The sequence below is a fragment of the Malaya genurostris genome, chromosome 2 (assembly GCF_030247185.1).
Source record: "Malaya genurostris strain Urasoe2022 chromosome 2, Malgen_1.1, whole genome shotgun sequence".
Classification (NCBI taxonomy): domain Eukaryota; kingdom Metazoa; phylum Arthropoda; class Insecta; order Diptera; family Culicidae; genus Malaya; species Malaya genurostris.
The window spans coordinates 184510647-184532666 of record NC_080571.1 but is presented as its reverse complement, the minus strand read 5'-3'; the positions used below and the strand labels follow the sequence as shown (position 1 = coordinate 184532666).

The 22020-nt window shown below is 35.1% G+C and overlaps 1 protein-coding gene across 4 annotated transcripts in view; it reads left to right on the top strand.

Annotated features, from left to right (window-relative positions):
* The window catches only part of LOC131432680 (putative fatty acyl-CoA reductase CG5065), a 729032-nt gene that overhangs the window by 577984 nt on the left and 129028 nt on the right, over positions 1 to 22020 (top strand). For all 4 annotated transcript variants that reach the window (XM_058599110.1, XM_058599107.1, XM_058599108.1 and 1 more), the window contains exon 6: positions 3325 to 3523. In XM_058599110.1, coding sequence (XP_058455093.1) covers positions 3325 to 3523 — 199 coding nt within the window. The remainder of the gene's footprint in view (positions 1 to 3324; positions 3524 to 22020) is intronic.

The window sequence follows — 22020 nt, the reverse complement described above, 5'->3', positions numbered from 1 at the left end:
CCTCTTTTCCTGTTCCGAGAGCACCGAAAGTGGAGAAGAGGAACTCCTAAAACTAAATTTACTTCGATTTCTCTGCGATGTTTGAACCGATTTTTACAAATCTTGATTTTAAGTAAAGTTCATACTATCTTTAAAGCTACTGTGAAATTTCATGCGGATCCGACTTCCGGTTCCGCAGTTACAGGGCGATAAGTGTTAAAGTTTTCAAATCGCCATATAGAGTGACAATATGTACAACACCGAAAGAAGAAGAAAACACAAAACGAACAAGGCGTGCTTTGTTATATTTCGTACACGTTGTGTAGTGATGTTAATAATAATAATAATAATAATAATAATAATAATAATAATGATAATAATAATAATAATAATAATAATAATAATAATAATAATAATAATAATAATAATAATAATAATAATAATAATAATAATCATAATAATAATAATAATAATAATAATAATAATAATAATAATAATCCTACTACATTTTCTATGCTGCTAATTCATGATATGCTTGACTTACATATGCAGAAGTAACAGAAACGCAGGTTCGTTTCGTTTGTTAGAAGTCGTTTAATTGGTTTAATCGAAATAGAGCTTGAGATAGTACGTATAGGTTACTGTTCCAATTTGTAGGTCATATTTGTTGGTAGTAAACGAACCAACTTCGGCTATTCCGTTTATCTGAATCCGGTTTCGGAAGAATTTGAAATAGTGATCATAAACTGCATAAACTGGATCTCACTGGATCTTGAAGATGGCCAAATCGATTTTCACAAAGGTTCAAAGGAAAAGTCTTACAGTTTCATACGGAATTCCTAAATTTGTTGTGTTGTTTGTTTCGGTTCCGGAACTACAGGGTAAACAGGTTTTATACAGTTGTGAGATTAGGTCTGAACAAATTTTCCTATTTCTATTCAATAAACAATTGTTTTTGCGAATTTTACGATTATATTTATGATGTAATAAGTAATATGAGAAAGGCATCATTACACCACTAGGTGGATTAAAATAGGTTTTTCTTCAAAATGAGGAAGAAAAAAAATTTTTTTTTGTTAAAAAAAATTATTTTTTTTTGAAATTGGTGCTACTCCCTTAACAAAAATTAAGGTTCCACTTTCAAAAGAAGCGTAATATAATCTTGTAAAACTTCTTCGAAGACATGTTAGCTCTTGAAAATTAGTGACAGTCAGTACAGACATTTGACCGCCTTTTTCCAGTTTTGGACCACTGTGCGTCGGTGAAAAAGTCGATTTTCACAGTGATTGCATAGCCTTTCTACATGAGAAAGGCAAAAAGTTGAACGTTTCGTTTGTTTTAGTAGATGTATATGGGATAAATACTGTTTCCGTGGCTACTACTATTCTGCGTTCTAATTATTTTTCTTATGATCAATCAATCGCAAATGCGATTACAGTATTTCATATCATCTGATAAGTAATTGTTTCGCATTGAGGCATTTACATATCCTGGAACTGATTTTGATATTTTTAACCGTCGTAAAAAACTTTCAATCCACCTAGTGGTCCAATAATGCCTTTCTCATATAACTCATGTGTTGATAAATATTTTTAAGGGAATCATCAGAACACTTTTATTTGAATACTAGGTAGTAACAAAAAGATTTGTTTGGGCACACATCAGCATAACCATTTCAATTTTAAAGAGTTTTAACCCAAGATAATAGAAATTTTTCGTTTTTGCATTTTCGCTCTTAATGACAGTTTAAAATTTTAAACACATCTTCCCCTGTTGTTCCAAAATCTAAAGTGAGCTACTAACAAAAGTCAAATGCAGCCTATTTTTATATACGTTGACCCTCTTATTTGAAACTAAGTTTGTGAAAATCGACTTTGCTGTTTCTGATAAAACGAAGAGAGTTCTGTTTTGGACTAGGATCGACCCGACGTGAAACGTGAACGTGGAGCACTGGCTCAAGTTGACCGGCACGAAAAAATATGAACGCGTTAGAAAGGATAGGGACAAAAGGGAAGCTTTGTCGGCCAAGAAAGACAAGGAGAAATACGCCGACGTTCTCATGTCAATGCGGAGCGAGGCAAAGCTAGCTCAGCATGGAAAAGAGGTTTATAGTATTCGACGTACTAGAGTTGGCGAGACACTGCTAGTGCTAAAGATGGAAGCATAATCAGTCGAAACGGAGCTCGGGGCGCTATCCCAGCAACGACGGCGACGAGGTCGAAGGGAGAGCCTTGCAAAACATAGTGACAGTTGAATGTAAACGGCTGGTCGTGATCGCGAGTGCCGAAGAGTTAGCTACGACCATAAAAAAGCAAGGAGGGGTGGACGTCTCACAAGATTCCATTCGCCTGAGAAAGGTACCCCAGGGCACTCAAATAGCCTCGTTCAAGCTATCAGTCATGGATGCTAATAGGTCTCAAAAGTGAACAAGCTAAAAGTTGGTTGGTTGGTGAACTTGCGCAGCATAACGAAGACAAATGCAGCTGCTACGTATCAAAGTTCACACAACTGGTCGACAGACTGACCTGGTGGGTAAAAAACCAGTTGTGATAGCAGGAGATTTAATCGCCTGGAAACGGCGTGGGGTAGCCGCCGCACAAACCAGAGAGGGCAGATGCTGCTAGAGGCCGTTACTAAGCTAAGCGTGGTACTGGTGAACGACGATGCCAAAATACCTTTTAGCACAACGCAGACGAGTCGTTTATCGACGTGACTTTTCGCAGTCCCGGCTTGGCCGGGGACTTCAACTGGAGAGTGAAAGATGGCGATACCCACAGCGACCACCTAGCCGTACGCTACACGATAGGTAGCGTAGCGAGGTATAGCAGTAGAGGAAATGCCCCCGGAACCGAAGCGTGGAAGGTAGCACATTTCGACCGTGAAACGTTTAGTGTTCCCCTCGCACTTGAGTACCACACAGCTAACCAAGAAGATTTTCATTTCACCTTGCATTTCACCTTGTAGAAAAAAGACACACACACAATGACATTTGCTTAGTTCGTTGAGCTAAGTCAAATGGTATATGACATTCAGCCCACTGGGCCTCGGTCGTAGTGTCGGTTTTCACAGTAATTGTATTGCTTTTCTATATGAGAAAGGCAAAAAACTTCTTAATTTGGTTTTGAACTGTTAACAAGTTGAAAATGTTTATGAGCTTTCTTGTTTTTATTCAAGACGAACAGAATTTTTTTTCATGAATCTTTGGACACACTTGGTTATATTCATGAAATAGTTATATGAGAAAGGCATCATTGAAATATTAGGTGGATTGAAGCCATTTTTTTTGTTATGAGAACATTTGATTGCATTCTAGGATATTTTTTGATATTTGGTTTTATTTTTTAGTTTGTCCTGCAAATAGAGAACCTGTGGAAGGATGGGTTGACAGTCTTAACGGACCCGTAGGCATTATGGTAGCAGGTGGAAAGGGAATTATGCGGTCAATGCTCTGCAATGGCGAATACAATGCGGAGGTGATTCCAGTCGATATCGCTATAAATGGTTTGATAACTATTGCGTACACCGTAGGAAAAATGAAAGAATTGTGAGTAAACTTTTGTATCTGATCATTGTTGTTATTTTATTATTTAATTAATTTATTTATTTTAATTGATACAGCTCTGCCTATTTCGAATCGATTAGTATTACTATTTATTATATTGAATGGAAGTATCCCAAGTAACAATTCGAATGCCTTATGGTTTTGATTATAATTTATTGGAGTTTTGTAATTGATTTTTCAATCACTATCTGTTTTATGACAACTATAATAAGTGTCTCTTTTAACTAGTAATATCATGGTTTTCAAAGCTTCTATAAAACCCTTTACCTACACTAACAACAGAACTAAAAATAAAACAATTTGTACTAGGATAAAACCGACGACACGACCAGGCACTCCGAAGAAAAATCAGCATTAAAACTGTTCGCTAACGATTCACCGCCAGTTACCACAAATCTAGCGACCCCTTGTAAATGATAAAAATAATCTTCTCGAGCAACACTGTTTAAGTTGCTATGGACTAGTTACCAAGGAACCCCAAAACAAATAAACATGTTTTTAAAGCGGTGGAATAGTTCTATTAGTGTTAAACTTTGTCCAAATTAAGCAGAAATGCATTTAAATGAACTCGATTTTCGGAATTTAATCGAAACTATGGATGAAACCAACGAACGAGGACAATGATCTGCTTCCAGCGATTCATCCGTACACTTCAACTGCTAGCTTTTCTGGGCAGTAGGATTCGGTGTAATATATCGGTGTCAAAATTGTTTTGTGTCGGTTGATTGCGCAGAAGTGGAAACAGTATTTCACCGAATAGGCCACTATTCGAGGATTACTAGTGGAATTCCACAAAGATATCATTTTACCGTACGTTATACAGGTACCGCAGAGCACTAGCCTCGCTCAGCTCGTTGTCGGTCATTTCCATGTAGAGCTGTGCGCCGATCAAAATTGTCAACATCGGCGGCTGAAACGTCTTTTTGGCTAGCGGCGGCGGCGAATCGGCGTGACGCTATTTCCTGAAAACATCGGCGGCGGAGGCGGCGCGATTCGGCGTAATCAATTATAAACATATTAAAAATTTTAATATTGATTCACACAGGACAATTTCTCTATCTTATTGTTTTGTCGACCTACAATCAAAGATCCTAATGTTTATGTGATCCATTAAAGCCAACGTAGTGAATAGAGATGGTAAATGGTTTCGAATGCATCGAATTAGAAGAGAAATTGAGATAAGTATAAGTGCGATTATTTGGAGATGGTTGACTATCTATATATATATATATATATATATATATATATATATATATATATATATATATATATATATATATATATATATATATATATATATATATATATATATATATATATATATATATATATATATATATATATATATATATATAAATGCAGAAGTCATTCTTTGTAATCACATCACGTAAGAACGGATGGATGGATTTACATGATTCTTTTTTGTTTGATTAGTTTCTATCCCCGCCGGGTTCGTACATCAAAAAATTTTAGAAAATTTGCCGAAAACGTTGGAAAAATCCATAAAGTTGTTTTGTAAGGAGAATGGAATTTTCCGTTGAAAAAGTCGCCGATGATTCCTAGATCTACGATTGATGTTTGGCGCGCAACGAGTTGCATAAAACACTTTTTAACTAAACTGTGTTGGTTTCGCACTTAGCAACGAGGATCTGAACAAACCTTATATAAAAATCAGGCTCGAAACTGATTCGATGTTTAGTTCAACAATGTTGAAACTAGGTTCGAAACTAGCTTTAAACAAACGGTTTGACAGCAGTTAGGGAGGAAACTGGGTAAAATTTAGAATTAAACGAAAGCGAAATAAATGACTGGCGGAATGTATACTGTTCTAGAAATAGGCAAGAGAAAAAGTTCTGATATCGTTCACCAGTTGATAGATTGTGTGTAATGGAGTCAGATGAATAATATTGGTCATTGTGAGTGTAAGTTTACCAAATCTGAAAATTTTGGAATTAATCAATGAAAAGATTATTCTGTAGAAGCGCTAAGGTCAAACTAAGAGATTTTCCTTGAATTTTGCTGATTAGATCAATGTTCAAGAGGATTACCATAATGGATTGAGACTGACATTTTTTATGCATTATTCTGTGAAGAATGTTCAAATTTGTAAGATCAATATCAAATTAAAATTTAAGCGTCGTCTCACCAAGCAACAAAAAGTTCCACAGTACCTGAAAAATATCCACTTTATTAGAGCTATACAGTATGCGTGGCACTTTTTGGTAACTTAAACGCATTTCTGAGAAAGCTTTGTCGCTACTTAAAAGCTTTACAAGGAACTGTTCAAAGTTAGTTCTGTTGTGTTGGGTGAATTCAAGTATGAGTAATTCCCTAAAAACGGACTGTTCAGAATACTTTGTAATTTTGGTTACTTTGGCTAAATAGAAATTGTAAATATATCCTTTTCTACCAAATGAAGAACTCTAGAAAATAAACTTTTCAACATATTGTTAAGTTTGTCAATACAAAACTCTTGTTAGTGAGCTTTTTCATCGATTTCCGAAAGCAAGAATCATATCTGGAAGATAAAACGTGGCACCTTATATCCTTTATGTCGAAGCCATTAGAGAGAGATCTCTGTTCAGTGCTTTGATACAAAGGATGAGATGATAATCTGTACCTTTGTTCAATTTTTGCTTAACAGAAGTATTTCACATTTTCATATTAATTTTTTGGTGATATTTCTGTTTTGGGCTGAAGCGAATGTGTGTCGAATTCCGTTGATTGTAGGTTAACTAGAAAAATAATGAAGAGAAACGTTAACCACTTAGTCGACAATTCTGCTATCCGAAAACCATAAATTCGAACAAATAATTTTTGGGCGAGACGAAGTTCGACGGGTCAGCTAGTTGTTTAAATAAATATTTCATTCATATACAAAGGGTTTCTTTCTATTATGAGCAAGATATTTTTCAAATCGCTTTTTACATAGTTGATAATTATCATGTATAAAAATCGTTTTATCAACTCAAAAAATGAGTATATCTTTTTCGTACGTACATAATTAACATAAAATCGATTTGGCGCTCAAACTCATTCAGATATCAAAAATAATATCAAATTAACAAATTCAAATTTTAATTACTTCACATTTGTAACGATTTCTTATAAAAACGGGTAAATTCATATGAAAAGTCATATTAGAAGTAGAAGTAAATGTTTTTACTTTGAGTTGGTAACGTTGATCTTAATTTATTGTGCGAAAACTAACGTTTATTTAGAATGGAGTATGAAACTTTGTTCAATACCATTTTTCAAATGCCCGGAAATAACAAACAAAGTATCCAAAATAAATGGTACTCGATCGCTAAACATTCTAGTACCCGAAAAATCAACACTACACTGGTTTCTAAAATAAATGTTAATCCGAAAAAACCTAACATTATTTATTTTTTTCGGAAGAACCCTCCTTTTCTTGGTTCCATTTTTCATTTTCAGATATCGCGATAATGTTGCGATAATGTGCCAATAGCTCAAAACCTTTTAAATAAAGACAGAAAATAGACTTTGAATCAAATGACATTGGCTTCGGTTGACATCGGTAGTACTGATTTTCAGTATAAGTAGGAGGAAAGTGACTGTACTGTAATTTTCAATGAATTTTCATTTTCACATTGATAAAATCATTTTTTCGGCTGATGTAATATTATCGGCGGCACGATTAAAATGGGATAACCGGCGCGCTGATTATCTTTTTCTTAAATTGGCGGCGTGTCGAAATTATCGGCGGCGGCGGCGTGGCGCGGCGGCGCACAGCTCTATTTCCATGTCTTCCTTCTCACACAACGGTTTCAAGTCAAGACCTGAATTTTGAACTTGGCTTTATAAAAGACTAACTCATACTCCTCAATTTTTACATTCCGCTCGAGTCAGATAAATCCATTAAAATGTTCCGTACTATAATAACCGATCTGAAATTTATTTTGTTTACATTCATCTTGCCTTCGATATGCAGTAACCAAGGTTATGGTGACTGTTATTCAAACCCTCTCAGCAGGCCGTTCAATTTTGTTGATTTTTGAGCGCTTGTTGAACGATATATTGCACGAAATATTCGTTCAATTTGCTGGAACGGTTTGTTATTGTTTTTTCTCTTGCTAAAATAGTGTGAAAATTAAGTGTTACCTTTCCATAGCAAGAAAATTTGTTGTTATTCTACGTGGAGTAGAAGTATTGTGCAGGTATGTATTGTTCGTTTAAACAAATAAGTGGAAAAAACTTCAGAAATTCTGCAGTAAAACTAGTCCAACGGGGCTCCAACTCCTCATGTTAAAAATGGCTCAACAATGGACCTCTGTCTGCCGGATTTGTTGAACGAAAAAAATGGCATTCGGTTCAACGGTCTGTTTCAAAATCGGCAAACGAAAGTCCCGTGTTGGCCTCCCGTTGAACGATTGATTGGACTTTCATTGGACCAATGATCCAACGTATTGGACCAATGAAGGACCACCGTTGAACGTTTTTTTCTAAGTGGGAAATCAATAAATATATCAACTTGCGCTGCCAGTTTAAAAAAAATCACTAGCGTTTCCGATTTGACATTTCCAGTTACTGAGGGGTAGTTAAATTTACGATACAGTTTTGATAAACGAGTGGCAGGTCGTGTCGTCGATAAAACCATGCAAACACTCTTAATATTACTTTCAAACATTTTCTTTAAAACATTATTGTCAGTTAAATTCTTTCATAAATCTAGTTTTGTGTGTGTGCGTGTTCATTGGATGACAATTTCACTCAGAGCAAATTCGAGAGTTCTAAAGTACATTTATGACACATTAGTTGTAGGCTATTTGATTTATTGCTTCTTAGGTTAAGTGTAATTTGCATTAAAGGAAATTTCATGGCCGCCACTATGGTGTTCTATACCGTAGCATTTATTGACATCAAATAAACTTCGAAATGCTAAAACGAGGAAATATGTTGGACTTTCATGATTCGTTTTCAGAATGTATGCACAAGTTTTAACGCCACGAAATAGTTTTATACAAAAATAACGATGAATCACAAAAAATAATTTTCATAAATCATGAAGACTTTCTCAAAAACCGCATTCATTTCAAGGCGATTAGTTATAATTCTTATTTTTATCCTTACATTCACGATAAAAATAAAAGCGCATGAAGTTTTTACGTTCGGAAACAGCCTCAAACTCATAAAAAAATCTAATATATTCTTACTGATTGCATTCAAAGTAGACATGACACACACATAGTCAAGAAAAATATTATCAAAACGTCATTTTATTCATAGCAGAATTCATTCCATCCAAATAAATTTAATGTTGATCGTAAAGCTGGTTTCAAAATTTTCTTGAATTAGGAGTTTTAAACCAGGTTTATGCTGATTCTTCATTTTGATTTATAAACCTTATGAAGAATGGTCCACTTGGCAGGAACATGCTCTTATAGAGGTTTTCAGTAGGCTTTCGTGGAGTTTAAAGTTTTATTGCAAGATTTATTATGTAGCATTGAAGACAGCTACAAGTATTTATTAATATTAAAAATGTTACTTGGGATTACTATCCGTCGACTTGATTATTTAAAATGGCGTTGTTCAATTACACATGATTAAAATCTTGTTTCATTTTATATCTAATACAAGCAGTTACATTTCCGATCTGTTTCGTGTTATGGTGGTATGGGAAACACCCGGAGGGTTCACTGAGAAAAATTTCATGTAAAACGATGGAATAAAATGATAACTATGGGGTGCAGTTTCAAAATTCATACTTTACAAGAATAGGCATAACTTAATCATGCATATCTCTTATTGTATTTAACGCAGCAACATAATTTTCTCTCCATGCCAACGGAAATATAATCAGCAATTTACGATAAAATTTTCATTAGCATGTGAAAATCTTGAAGTTTTCCGAAATTTTTGATATGAACGAGTATTGAAGTAAAATTCAATTCCAAAATAAGGCGCGCAAAATTTCAACTGAATGAATTGAACGAATCACCGCATAAAACTTATCACACAGAGAATCAGCAGATCAAAAAATTACAATATAGCAAATTTTGGTTTCACGCCCTGGTTGTTTCAACTAAAATGTTGTTAATTTAAATGACATATCTATTGATTTTGTCACAACCATTCAGCTAAACTAAATATCGGTATTCGAATGCTATCATTTGGTTAAAAACGAAAACAGCAAAACTCAAGACAATAATTATCACAATTTCAGTAGAAACGTGTTGAAAATTTTCAATATCAAATGAACGTCGTTCATGTCAGTTGAAAGTATGCAGAAGAACATAAGGGTTAATTGTAACATTGTAAATTATAAGTTTTCCATGTACTGAATAGATATTTCTACAGCATGAATGTTTTAATTCCATCTGCGAGTATTGTATTTTTGGGCAGTTCATGTCAATGTAATTAAAAACGCTTAGCGCTGGAAAACTGCTACTAAAGTGATAGTATTTGAATTTTCTTGACAGTCAATCTGTAGCATTAGGCTTTTCAGCAACATCCTTGAGAACGGAATTAAAAATATTATTCTAGCGAGCCATTCTGCAAGTGGATGAAAGATTTCTGAATGCCCTGTGAGCATTTTGCTGGTGAATTCCCTCTTGGGAATTACAATTTATTGTTGCATTTCTATGCCATCTGTGAGTTTAGTGATAAAGCTGTAAGCAGCTGCTTAGGCAAAATTTAGTTGTTCAAGCGTCGATCGATTAGCTGCTCCCGAAGAGACTAACATTAATCAAATATTTATTGCAATAGGCGTCTTAATTTCAAATAACTGAATAATTAGTTAAAACTACTTAAATATTTTTTGCTTACATGTATACAGGTAACTTTGCTGGGAATGTGTCATTGCTCAGTTGCACGAGTGACACCTCATTGAAACGTTTCATTTTCCTTTTATACACCCAAACCTCCGTTTACGTAAACTTTTTTTACGTTACCTCTTTTTACGTAACTCTTTTTACGACAAAAATCCCAAATAACGTAATCTTTTTTTACGTTGAAAATACTTCGTAAAAAGAGGTTTTTGCATACAATGAAAATCGTTTCCGGCCCATTTATATTCCATGGAAATTAGTACAATATAGGTATTTTCGGAACGGGTTTGATGAGTAGATGTCGGAAAATGATGTTTAAGGTGGTTCTGAATTCCAAGATGGCGACTTCCGGTTTATTGATATTCCTTGAAAACCATTACAATATGGGTATTTTCGGAACGGGTTTGATGAGTAGAAGTCGGAAAATGATGTTTTAGGTGGTTCTGAATTCCAAGATGGCGACTTCCGGTTTATTGATATTCCTTGAAAACCCTTCCAATATGGGTATTTTCGGAACGGGTTTGATGAGAAGATGTCAGAAAACGATGTTTGAGGTGGTTCTGAATTCCAATATGGCGACTTCCGGTTTATTGATATTCCTTGAAAACCCTTACAATATGGGTATTTTCGGAACGGGTTTGATGAGTAGATGTCGGAAAACGATGTTTGAGGTGGTTCTGAATTCCAATATGGCGACTTCCGGTTTATTGATATTCCTTTAAAACCCTTACAATTTAGGTATTTTCGGAAAGGGTTTGATGAGTAGATGTCAGAAAACGATGTTTGAGGTGGTTCTGAATTCCAATATGACGACTTCCGGTTTATTGATATTCCTCGAAAACCCTTACAATTTGGGTATTTTCGGAACGGGTTTGGTGAGTAGATGTCGGAAAATGATGTTTAAGGTGGTTCTGAATTCCAAGATGGCGACTTCCGGTTTATTGATATTCCTTGAAAACCCTTACAATATGGGTATTTTCGGAACGGGTTTGATGAGTAGATGTCGGAAAATGATGTTTTAGGTGGTTCTGAATTCCAAGATGGCGACTTCCGGTTTATTGATATTCCTTGAAAACCCTTCCAATATGGGTATTTTCGGAACGGGTTTGATGAGAAGATGTCAGAAAACGATGTTTGAGGTGGTTCTGAATTCCAATATGGCGACTTCCGGTTTATTGATATTCCTTGAAAACCCTTACAATATGGGTATTTTCGGAACGGGTTTGATGAGTAGATGTCGGAAAATGATGTTTAAGGTGTTTCTGAATTCCAAGATGGCGACTTCCGGTTCATTGATATTCCTTGAAAACCCATACAATATGGGTATTTTCGGAACGGGTTTGATGAGTAGATGTCGGAAAACGATGTTTGAGGTGGTTCTGAATACCAAGATGGCGACTTCCTGTTCATTGATATTCTTTGAAAACCCTTACAAATTGGGTATTTTCGGAACGGGTTTCATAAGTAGATGTCGGAAAACGATGTTTGAGGTGGTTCTGAATTCCAAGATGGCGACTTCCGGTTTATTGATATATTTTTGAAACCCCGTACAATATGGGTATTTTCGGAGCTGGTTTAGTGCATATTGCGTAGAAAATAATGTTTGAATATTAGTGGATTGCTGATCGTATCCTATATAGTATTAATATTTTCGAAATGGGGAGAGTCGCTTAAAACAAACTGTGTTGTGCCTCTAAAAATCACGTGATATACTGTGAGTCCAAGTGTTTCACTCTGTACTCCAGTACTTTCACACTTGATGAATAAAAAATTTATTGTAATCCGTCCAATGTTTTATGTAATGTAAAATTCTGTTGGCTGTATTTTGCAAATATTATTCAATTTAATTCTCAATTTTTCGAGTAACTAAGGTTTTTATTGTTTAAGTCATAGTACTCCATTGATAACTTCACTATCTATATATGTAACACATGGTGACTGGTAATAGGTGTTACACCCGAAAGGAGGTGATAGTAAACCTTTTATATAGCCAAAATTTGTACAGGAAGGTAGGTCCGAAAATCGTCCTCAATGAGTTTTTGCCAAAATCAATTTGGTTATTGTGTTTACTCTCTAATACGGTCGTCGACGTTTCAAACATATACCGAACACTTTTGGATGGAAAACTGTGGTTATTTAAAAATATAACTAAAATGTCTTAGTTCACGATAAGTGTTTCCGAGCTTTAAACAAATTTTTATTTTCATTCAAATCTATATTCTTTCTATAGAGAAATGCAAAAATAATCGAATTTACACGACTCAACAGTGATCAAAATCGAAATAGATGTTGAATATGGTTGACAGTGACAAACCATATGATGAACGTTTTCTTAAATCGGTCAGTCTAAACCGGAGCTTTATTGTTTAAGTGTAGGAAATGTACTTTTTAACAGGAATTCGAATCAAAATTTTGAAAAAAATCACTTTTTGTGTACTATTAAATCCGTAAAGAATATTGAAACATTTGCAAAAAACCTGCCGGTTGAGTAAAATATGCAGCTAAAATTAGAAAAGTTTAGAATTGAAAACAGTTCTGTTAAATGTGTTTTGCCTTTCTCGTATAAAAAGGTTATGCAAGCCGACTTTCTATCCGAGGCCCGGAGGGCCGAGTGTCATATGCCATTCGACTGAGTTCGTCGAGTACGCAAAATGTCTGTGTGTGTATGTGCGCATGTGTACGTAACGTTTTATTACACTAAATTTTATAGGAGATGGCTGCACCGATTTTCACACTCTTAGATTCAAATGAAAGGTCTTGAGGTCTCATACAAAATGTGAAAATAAGTACACCAACTTTTTCCGGAGTTGAATAAACCGATTTTAACACACTTGGATCAGTTAAAAAAACTCTTCAGGTTTGATACAAATTCCTGAATTTTGTTTGGATCTGGTTCCGGAGTTATGAGTTAAATGTGCAAGAAAAAAGTTCCAAAATAATAGGGTAAAGTGTGTCAAAACAAATGTGCACACCATTTTTGTTTCAAATGTTTCGCGTATGAAAGTGCGTCGCCATATGCCATTAGCGAATGTCATTATATTTGAATTTCAAGCGTGGCAATGCTGATATGGGTCGATTTGTGCATAAGAACGAATAACAGTTCAGGTATTGAAATCAGTCAACGAAAACGAAAATAACAGTTTTAACAGCAGTTCAAAACTTGAATCTATTCAAATACATCATATTTACTACAATACTGAAAATTAAATATTAAAATTTCTTTCACCAAAGAATGAACCTTAAAATATTTACATCGAAGCATTTTCATCAATTCATGTATTTGTTTGACAATTCGATTCAAGCTAATATTATGTTGAATTTGGAATAAAATTCCTGAAGTTTAGTTTAAACAACTTTCTTCCTTATATTGACTCGTAAAATTCATTCCAAAAGTAACAATTCGTAACAAAGTAATTATAAAATATTCGACAGTAAGTCATAATTACTCAAACAACGTTTAATAAAAAATGTTCTTTAAAATCGTTCCGAAAACATTCGTTTTGCTACGGGTTTCGAGAAACACCATCTTGGATTTTGAAATGACTTTAAACATAATTTTCCGACATCTACTCACCATATCCGTTCCAAAAATACCGATATTATGAGCGTTTTCAAAGAATATCAATAAACCGGAAGTCGCCATCTTGGAATTCAGAACCACCTCAAACATCGTTTTCCGACATCTACTCATCAATCCCGTTCCGAAAATACCCATATTGTAAGGGTTTTCAAGGTATATCAATAAACCGGAAGTCGCCATCTTGGAATTCAGAACCACCTCAAACATCATTTTCCGACATCTACTCATCAAACCCGTTCCGAAAATACCCATATTGTAAGGGTTTTCAAGGTATATCAATAAACCGGAAGTCGCCATCTTGGAATTCAGAACCACCTCAAACATCATTTTCCGACATCTACTCATCAAACCCGTTCCGAAAATACCCATATTGTAAGGGTTTTCAAGGTATATCAATAAACCGGAAGTCGCCATCTTGGAATTCAGAGCAACCTCAAACATCGTTTTCCGACATCTACTCATCAATCCCATTCCGAAAATACCCATATTGTAAGAATTTTCAAGGAATATCAATAAACCGGAAGTCGCCATCTTGGAAATTGATGCTGCTTAGAACATCCTTTTCCTGTAAACACTCATAATTTTCGTTCCATAACTATCCAATATATTATACATATCTAATATTACATATACAAAAAGAAAACTTTTTTTACGTTGAAAATTCCAAATAACGTAAACTTTTTTTACGTCGAAAATTCCAAATAACGTAAACTTTTTTTACGTCATAACTCGATTTACGTAGTCCCGATTATTACGTAAATGGAGGTTCGGGTGTACTGCTGACAGACATGTGATTTCCGTACAATGATTTCTGTACAACGTTGTACGCGTACAACGAGGAGGTGACAGACATGTTTTGAACACAGAATGAATGTACTGTGAAACGAAACAACTCAAAATTTAGCTTAATTTCCCAGCTCCGATGATCGGTAATATAGAAACCAAAAATTTTTGAGGTTTGAAGTGTATTACTAGTGTGTAGACAACTAATTACTAGTGTATTACAACTAATTTATGACAGATATAATCAATAACTCTCTTAGCTATTAAACTATTTGTGTGTGAGTGTTCATTGGATGACAGTATCGCTCAGGCCCGTGCGCACGGGGGGGGTTTTGGGGGTTTTAACCCCCCCCATGAAGAATTTTTTTTAAATTAAGTTTCATGAACAATGGAGTCCTTATTATATTAAAGTGCAAATAACTTGACAATTCATATTTTTTTATCAATTTTTTATCAAGTTAAACTGCCATAATTTGAAACCCCCCCCCCGCACGATCCTGTCAGAATTCGTTTTACATTTTTGGACACCCCCCTCTCCCCTTGAAACCCCCCCCCCATGGATGATTCCTGCGCACGGGCCTGGTATCACTCATATCGAATTTTATGGTTTTAAGGTACATTTTTAACACGTTTGTTCTGGGATACAGGATTTTTTCCTTCATTGTTTAAATGTATAAAGCATTAGGGAAAATTAGATGTTCATAACTTTTATGTTCTACCGTAACATTCACTGATACAAATATAAAACAAATATAAATATAGGATAGAGGAAATATGAAAGGCTTTTAGAACTAATTTTCGGAACACGAGCACTATTTTTTGCAACGACGCTGATTTCTACCAAAAAGGTGATGAATCACTAAATTTTGTTTGTAAATCTTGCCGACTTTTGCCAAATCCGCATAAATTTCAAGGTTTTTAGTCATAATTCCTTTTTCACCCGCATATTCACGATAAAAATAAGAGCGCATAAACTATTAACATTGGGCCGTATGAATAAAACGTAGCATGCTTGAATTTCGGTAGTAAATGCTACGTGTGGATCACGTTCCTGTCAAAACATGCTACAAACTGTAGTATTTACTATAAGTTTTCGGTAGATAGCTCTAGAGGTTGCTACTCGTGTGTTTGCTGATAAAGTGAAGTACAGAAATTAAAAAGTGGCATTTTTACAGATGTAAGTACGTTTCTTGCTTTGTGCATGCTTATGCCAGCTTTTCCGGCTCCAATTCGATACGGCATGCACTAAATGCTCACATTCGAAGGCAGCATTAACTACATGTTCGAACTTGTTTTTTATTCATACCAAACCGCGTTATACTCTGTGGACTTTGTTTTTGAGAAGATACTACAAACAACAGACTACTACATTTTATTCATACGGCCCATTGAGTCTCAAAATAGTAAATAAATCTAAAATATTATTAGTATGTAACCATCAGAAACGGCATAGCATACACATATTTCAGAAAAATTCTATCAACGTAACAGTTTATTCATCACGAAATTTTCATAAAAAGGATTATGTTCATCATAAAGCTGAATTTAAAACCTTCTTGAATTTTAAATCATTCCGAAATAGATTTGACATAGGTTTGATGCTTCACTTTGCTTCATAAATCTTATGAAAAATGGTCTATTACACTGGAATATAATCTCATAATGGTTTTATTAGGATTTTTAGGAGTTTAAAGTTGTTATGCTATATTTATGAAGTAACACTGAAAACTATTACAAGTACTTCTTGAATTGAATATGTAACTTGGTACGTGTTCTGCTTCAATTTACTCACACTGAAAGACACGATTCGCTGTTCTCTCTATCCATAGCCAAAATAAGACTCTTTCTAAACAATTTAAAAACAAGTTTTCTTTCCATCCAATGGCATTCAACCCGATGAAACAAGACGAAGTAATAAAAAGATTTAGAGTTTCCAGAAGTAAATATAGGAGACCAATGTGATAAATAGAATTCCGATAGGTCATCAATAAACAGGATGATTACACTATTGGTTTATTGATGTGTTGGATATTTATCGTTTATTATTACCACATGTGCAAATTTACTTGTTATTGAATAGAAAACAATTTCTCAATAGTGCTGATTTTCTATACAAATATGAATAATTTTTTTCCTTTTTTGTATTTCAAAACTTTACCAAATTTATGAGTATTTCTCGTTATAGGTTTTATGCTGCTTGTTTGCATTTTACCAAGATTTTTTTTCAAAATAAAACGCAGATTGTTTATTATTTGATACTCAGAAGAAGGAAATATTGTTTCATGAGTTCACCATCGCTCGGCAATGGCGCTGGTAGCAGTACACAGTGATGTGATTTTGCACAGTACAACGATAAATGACCGTCGTACGGAAATCACCGTTGTATCAAGATGCTCGCGTGATACCACCGTGATTCAGGGTGACAGACATGTGATTCCATGGTGTACAGTAATTCCGATATCACATGTCTGCCATAAGGATTAAGGTGTAAGTCATTGCTCAACTGAAACGATTCAGTTGTGGTGCGTGTCTTTGCTGGGTGTCATTGCAAAGCTGGCATCACGCTAAATCAGAAATGACAGTTTAGTTGTTTGCGATCGCTGCATACACGCATACAGGGTCCACCATCTAACATTTTTTTATTTATTTTTATTTTTATTTATTTATTTTTATTTATTTATTTCGTCAAGCAAATGTAGACTACATATAAATTGTTTACAATGTTCACTTACATACTACGCATTATTTCTACGACAAAGCTGAGATTTGATTTGATTTTTTGACATAGTAAGGTCAAGATGTTCGCAGTATTGATTGTAATGGCGCATTATTCGATTGACTGGACTGTATTTTGCATAATTTGTTCTAGTGTTTCTTTCTAAAAATAATTTCCTGGTTCGTAATTGACGGCTAGGTATATAAAAATTTAGTTGCGATAATAAAGAAGGTGATTGAATGCGTTGAGAAATAATGTCGCTGATAAAATAAAGCATTGCAAGGTCGCGGCGTTCTTTAAGTGTTTGTATATTGATGAGCATGCAGCGTGCTTCATATGATGGTAGAGGAAATGCTGCCCAGTTTAATTTACGAAGTGCATATAAAAGAAATTGTTTTTGAATAGATTCGATGCGTTCTTCGTGAATAATATTATATGGATTCCATACTAGGCTGCAATATTCCAAAATAGGTCTGACATATGTAGTGTATAATAATTTTATTGTGTATGGGTCCTGAAAGTTATGACTGAAGCGTTTAATAAAGCCCAGCATGCTATTTGCTTTATTGATTATGGTATTGTAGTGTTCCACAAAAGTGAGCTTGGAGTCTAAGATTACGCCCAAATCTCTTACAATTTTACATTTTTCTACAAGTTGATTTCCTAGATGTATGTTTGTGGGTATAGTTTCATTTTTCCTACTGAAAGTTATTGAGTTACATTTTTTTACATTAAGTTGGAGTAGACTTTTGCAGCACCAAATGTAGAATAGATTGATTTCGTTCTGGAATATTACAGCGTCGTTGATATTTTTTATTTCCATGAAGAGTTTCATGTCGTCTGCATATGTAAGCACTTTTAGATTTTTGAGTATGAAGGAAATGTCGTTTATATGTAAAATGAAAAGGAGAGGCCCTAAGTGAGAACCCTGAGGTACGCCAGATGTTACATTAATTGGTTCAGACAGAATGTTTTGGAAGCGGACTACCTGTACACGATTCGTTAAGTATAATTTGAGCCATTCAAGAAGAGTATGTTTTATGCCATATTTTTGTAGTTTGTGTAGAAGTAAAGGTATGTCAATACGGTCGAAGGCTTTGCGAAAGTCAGTGTAAAGAGTTTCTACGTAGTTGCCGGCGTCCATTGCATTCAGAGTGAATGTCATAAATTCTAAAAGATTTGTTGTAGTTGAGCGGCCTTTAAAAAAGCCATGTTGTTTGTTTGTTATTACATTTTTAAGTTGATGAAAAAGTTTTTCGTTTACAATTTTTTCAAATAATTTTGGAATGCATGAGATAATGGCTATTCCACGGTAGTTCCGAATGTTAGATTTTGCACCAGATTTAAATATTGGTACAAGAAAGGAAGATTTCCATGCTTTAGGAAAAGTACATTTATTAAGTGATAAGTTAAAAAGTAGTTGTAGTGGTAGTGTAAGTTCTTCAGCAAGATTTTTTAAAAATATTGGTGGTATACTGTCAGGTCCAGGCCCTTTTGAGGCGTCTAAGTTTTTCAGTGCTGTCGAAATGTCATGTTCTGATAGATAGTTTACAGAGATGGAGCTAGAAAATGCAGGTATGAAAGAGAAGTATTCACGGTCACGGTCAGTTTCTGAATAAGATGTATATACTTCTTGGAAAAAATTTGCAAATTGATTGCAGATTTCTGTACTATTTTTCCCTACATGTTCGTCGAGGTGCATTTGAGATGGAAAATTGTTGCGTTTTAGTTTAGTTTTTGTGTAGTTAAAAAAGTTCTTAGGGCAAGTCTTTATTTCGTTTTCAATTTTGCGGTTGTATTCTTCGTGTGCTGTGTTAATGGCTATTTTGAGTTGATTGCATAGATTTAAGTAATTTTGAAGAGGAGCGTCACTTTTTTCTTGTTTGTAAGTTTTGTGTGCTTTTTGTTTCCTATTTTTCAAATGTTTTAGTTGTGAATTGAACCATACAGGTAATTTGCTGTTATGATTTTTTCTTCTTTTTTTCATGGGCAAAGTTTCGGCTAATATTTTGTTTATAATGTGATAAAATTTGTTTACTTCGACGTCGACATTTCCTTCTGTACTCAGTATGTTCCGCCAATTTATTATACTTAGTCTACACTTGACTTCTTCAAAGTCAATTTTATTGTATTCCGGCACTTCCTCATATTCCAAGTCGTAGGGAAGGGATGCATTGTGTGTAAATAATGAATATTCAATTGCGGTGTGAAATGCTTCATTTTTCCATAATGGCAGGTTTGATGCGTTCACACAAAAGTCTTCTGTGCAATTTGTGAAAAGAAGGTCTAAATATGCATTTTGTTGATTTTTTACGGAGTTTACTTGATGTAGGCCAAAATTAGAAATTTTGTCGAAAAAGTAGTGCAATGTTTCGTTTTCTCCAACGACTGGGAGTAAGATTGATTCATTTTCAATGTCAGAAATGAAGTCCGCATTACGTTGATTGAAGTCGCCAAAAATATGTAGCTTTACTTCGGGTTCCATATTCGAAATAATTGTGTCTAAGGATTGAAAGAATAATTCAAAAGAGAATTTGTTCGCATTTTCGGGTGGGAAGTAGACAGAGCAGTAAATATGTTCTTCTCCCAATATTGAGACTTTGGCCCATACATGCTCAAATTCTTTATATTTTGGAGTAATAATTTCTTCAGAAGTAAAGCAAGAGTTTATGGCTATGAGGACTCCACCTCCAGATTTTTTCTGACAGAGAGATAAATTTCGGTCGTGCCGGAATACGTTAAAATTATTTCCAAATACTTCTTCGCTTCTAACACTTTCATCCCAGCTGCTTTCAGTTCCAAGGATTACGTCGAAAGAGGAGGTTATTAAATTTTGATGAATTTCTTTCATTTTGGCCGGGCTTTTCATGCGGTTGAAATTTTGGCAATAGACCAAAATTTCAGTCACATTTTGTCTATGAAGCGAAGAAGTTTTTGAGAATTCTGGAATACTTACATTACTAATTCCTGTTTCTATTCCTTCGTCAGAGGGCGTCGGTAACTAGCGGTTATTTCGACATTGGTATCGTTAATATCACTTCTAATTTGACAGAAACTTAGTTTTATCCTTTCGCTGAACGAAAATGGTTGTGTATAGGCTTGAGGAACGCGTGAAAATAGTGCAGTTTTACTTTGAAAATCATGGTAATGTTGCGGAATGTGTGCGAAAATTACGTATGAAAATGGAAAGAAAAGAGGCGCCGTCAGCTCCGTATGTGCGTTTTCATTTGAAAAGATTGAGAGAAACTGGCACTGGCACTATAAGCCAAAAACAGTGCGCACAACCGAGAATATCGCTGCTGTTGCCGAAAGTGTGCGTGAGACGCCCACTTCAGTGAAGCGTCGATCTCAACAATTGAACATTTAGGAGACATCGCTGAGACGAATTTTGCATAAAGACCTCGGTCTGACACCGTACAAAGTTCAATTGGTTCAGGAGTTGAAGCCACGAGACCATCCGATGCGTTATCGCTTCGCCAACTGGGCTTGCGATCAGCTTGAAGAAGACGCCGATTTTTGCCACAAAATCATCTTCTCGGATGAGGCACATTTTCATCTCGGCGGGTATGTTATTAGGCAAAATTGTCGCATCTGGGGGACGGAAAACCCGCACGTTATCATGGAGTAGCCTATGCATCCTCAGAGAGTGACTGTTTGGTGCGGATTTTGGTCTGGCGGCATCATTGGGCCATTTTTCTTCGAAAAAGATGCAGGAGCCGCCGCCACGGTCAATGGCGAGCGCTACCGCTCCATGATTAGCGATTGATTCTTCCCGTTATTTGAAGAGGAAGACTTGGACACCACTTGGTTCCAACAAGACGGCGCTCCGTGTTACACAGCCAACACTACGATCGATCTTCTGCGCTCAGTCTTCGAAAATCGAATTATCAATTGAAATTCGGATGTCATTTGGCCGCCTCGGATCTGTTATTTGACGCCGTTTGACTATCATCTTTGAGCGGCTGTTAAAGATAAATGTTATGTGGGCAAGTCAGAGACAATTCAAGCCTTGAAAGACAACATTCGTGCAGCCATAGCTGATATAAAGCTGCATACAATCGAAAATGTACTTAACACCTGGACTGACCGTATGGCGTACTGCAAGGCCAGCCGAGGCAGCCATTTGAATGAAATTATATACCACAATCACCGGAAGGATTGTACATTATTATTAAAAAATAAATTTTGAAATCGGATGGACCGTTTGTAAAAAAAAAGTAAAAAAGTTACATGGCGGACCCTGTATAAATACGGAGTATTTTCAATAATTGCGTGTAGTGGTACTACGACAGTTATAAAATACTAAAAATCAAAGATGACTCTTGGTTTGTTAATATTTTCTTCAAATACTATATAATTTGTATTTCCGAGACAGGTTGGACAAGTAAGGTAATAAAATTAATGTCATATTAATTCCTAACTTAAATGAAGAAACCCTTGATGGCTACGAACTATTTCTCGTGAATTTTTCAAATTTAAATGAATATGTGCATTTTCAATGTCATCGTTATTACTCCGTCCCCTGTAACTTTCTGTTCTCGTGTGTTCCACCTTATATTGGCACAGTTGCAATTCTGCAAGTGAAGAATTGAAAGTTTGCAAAATTCAC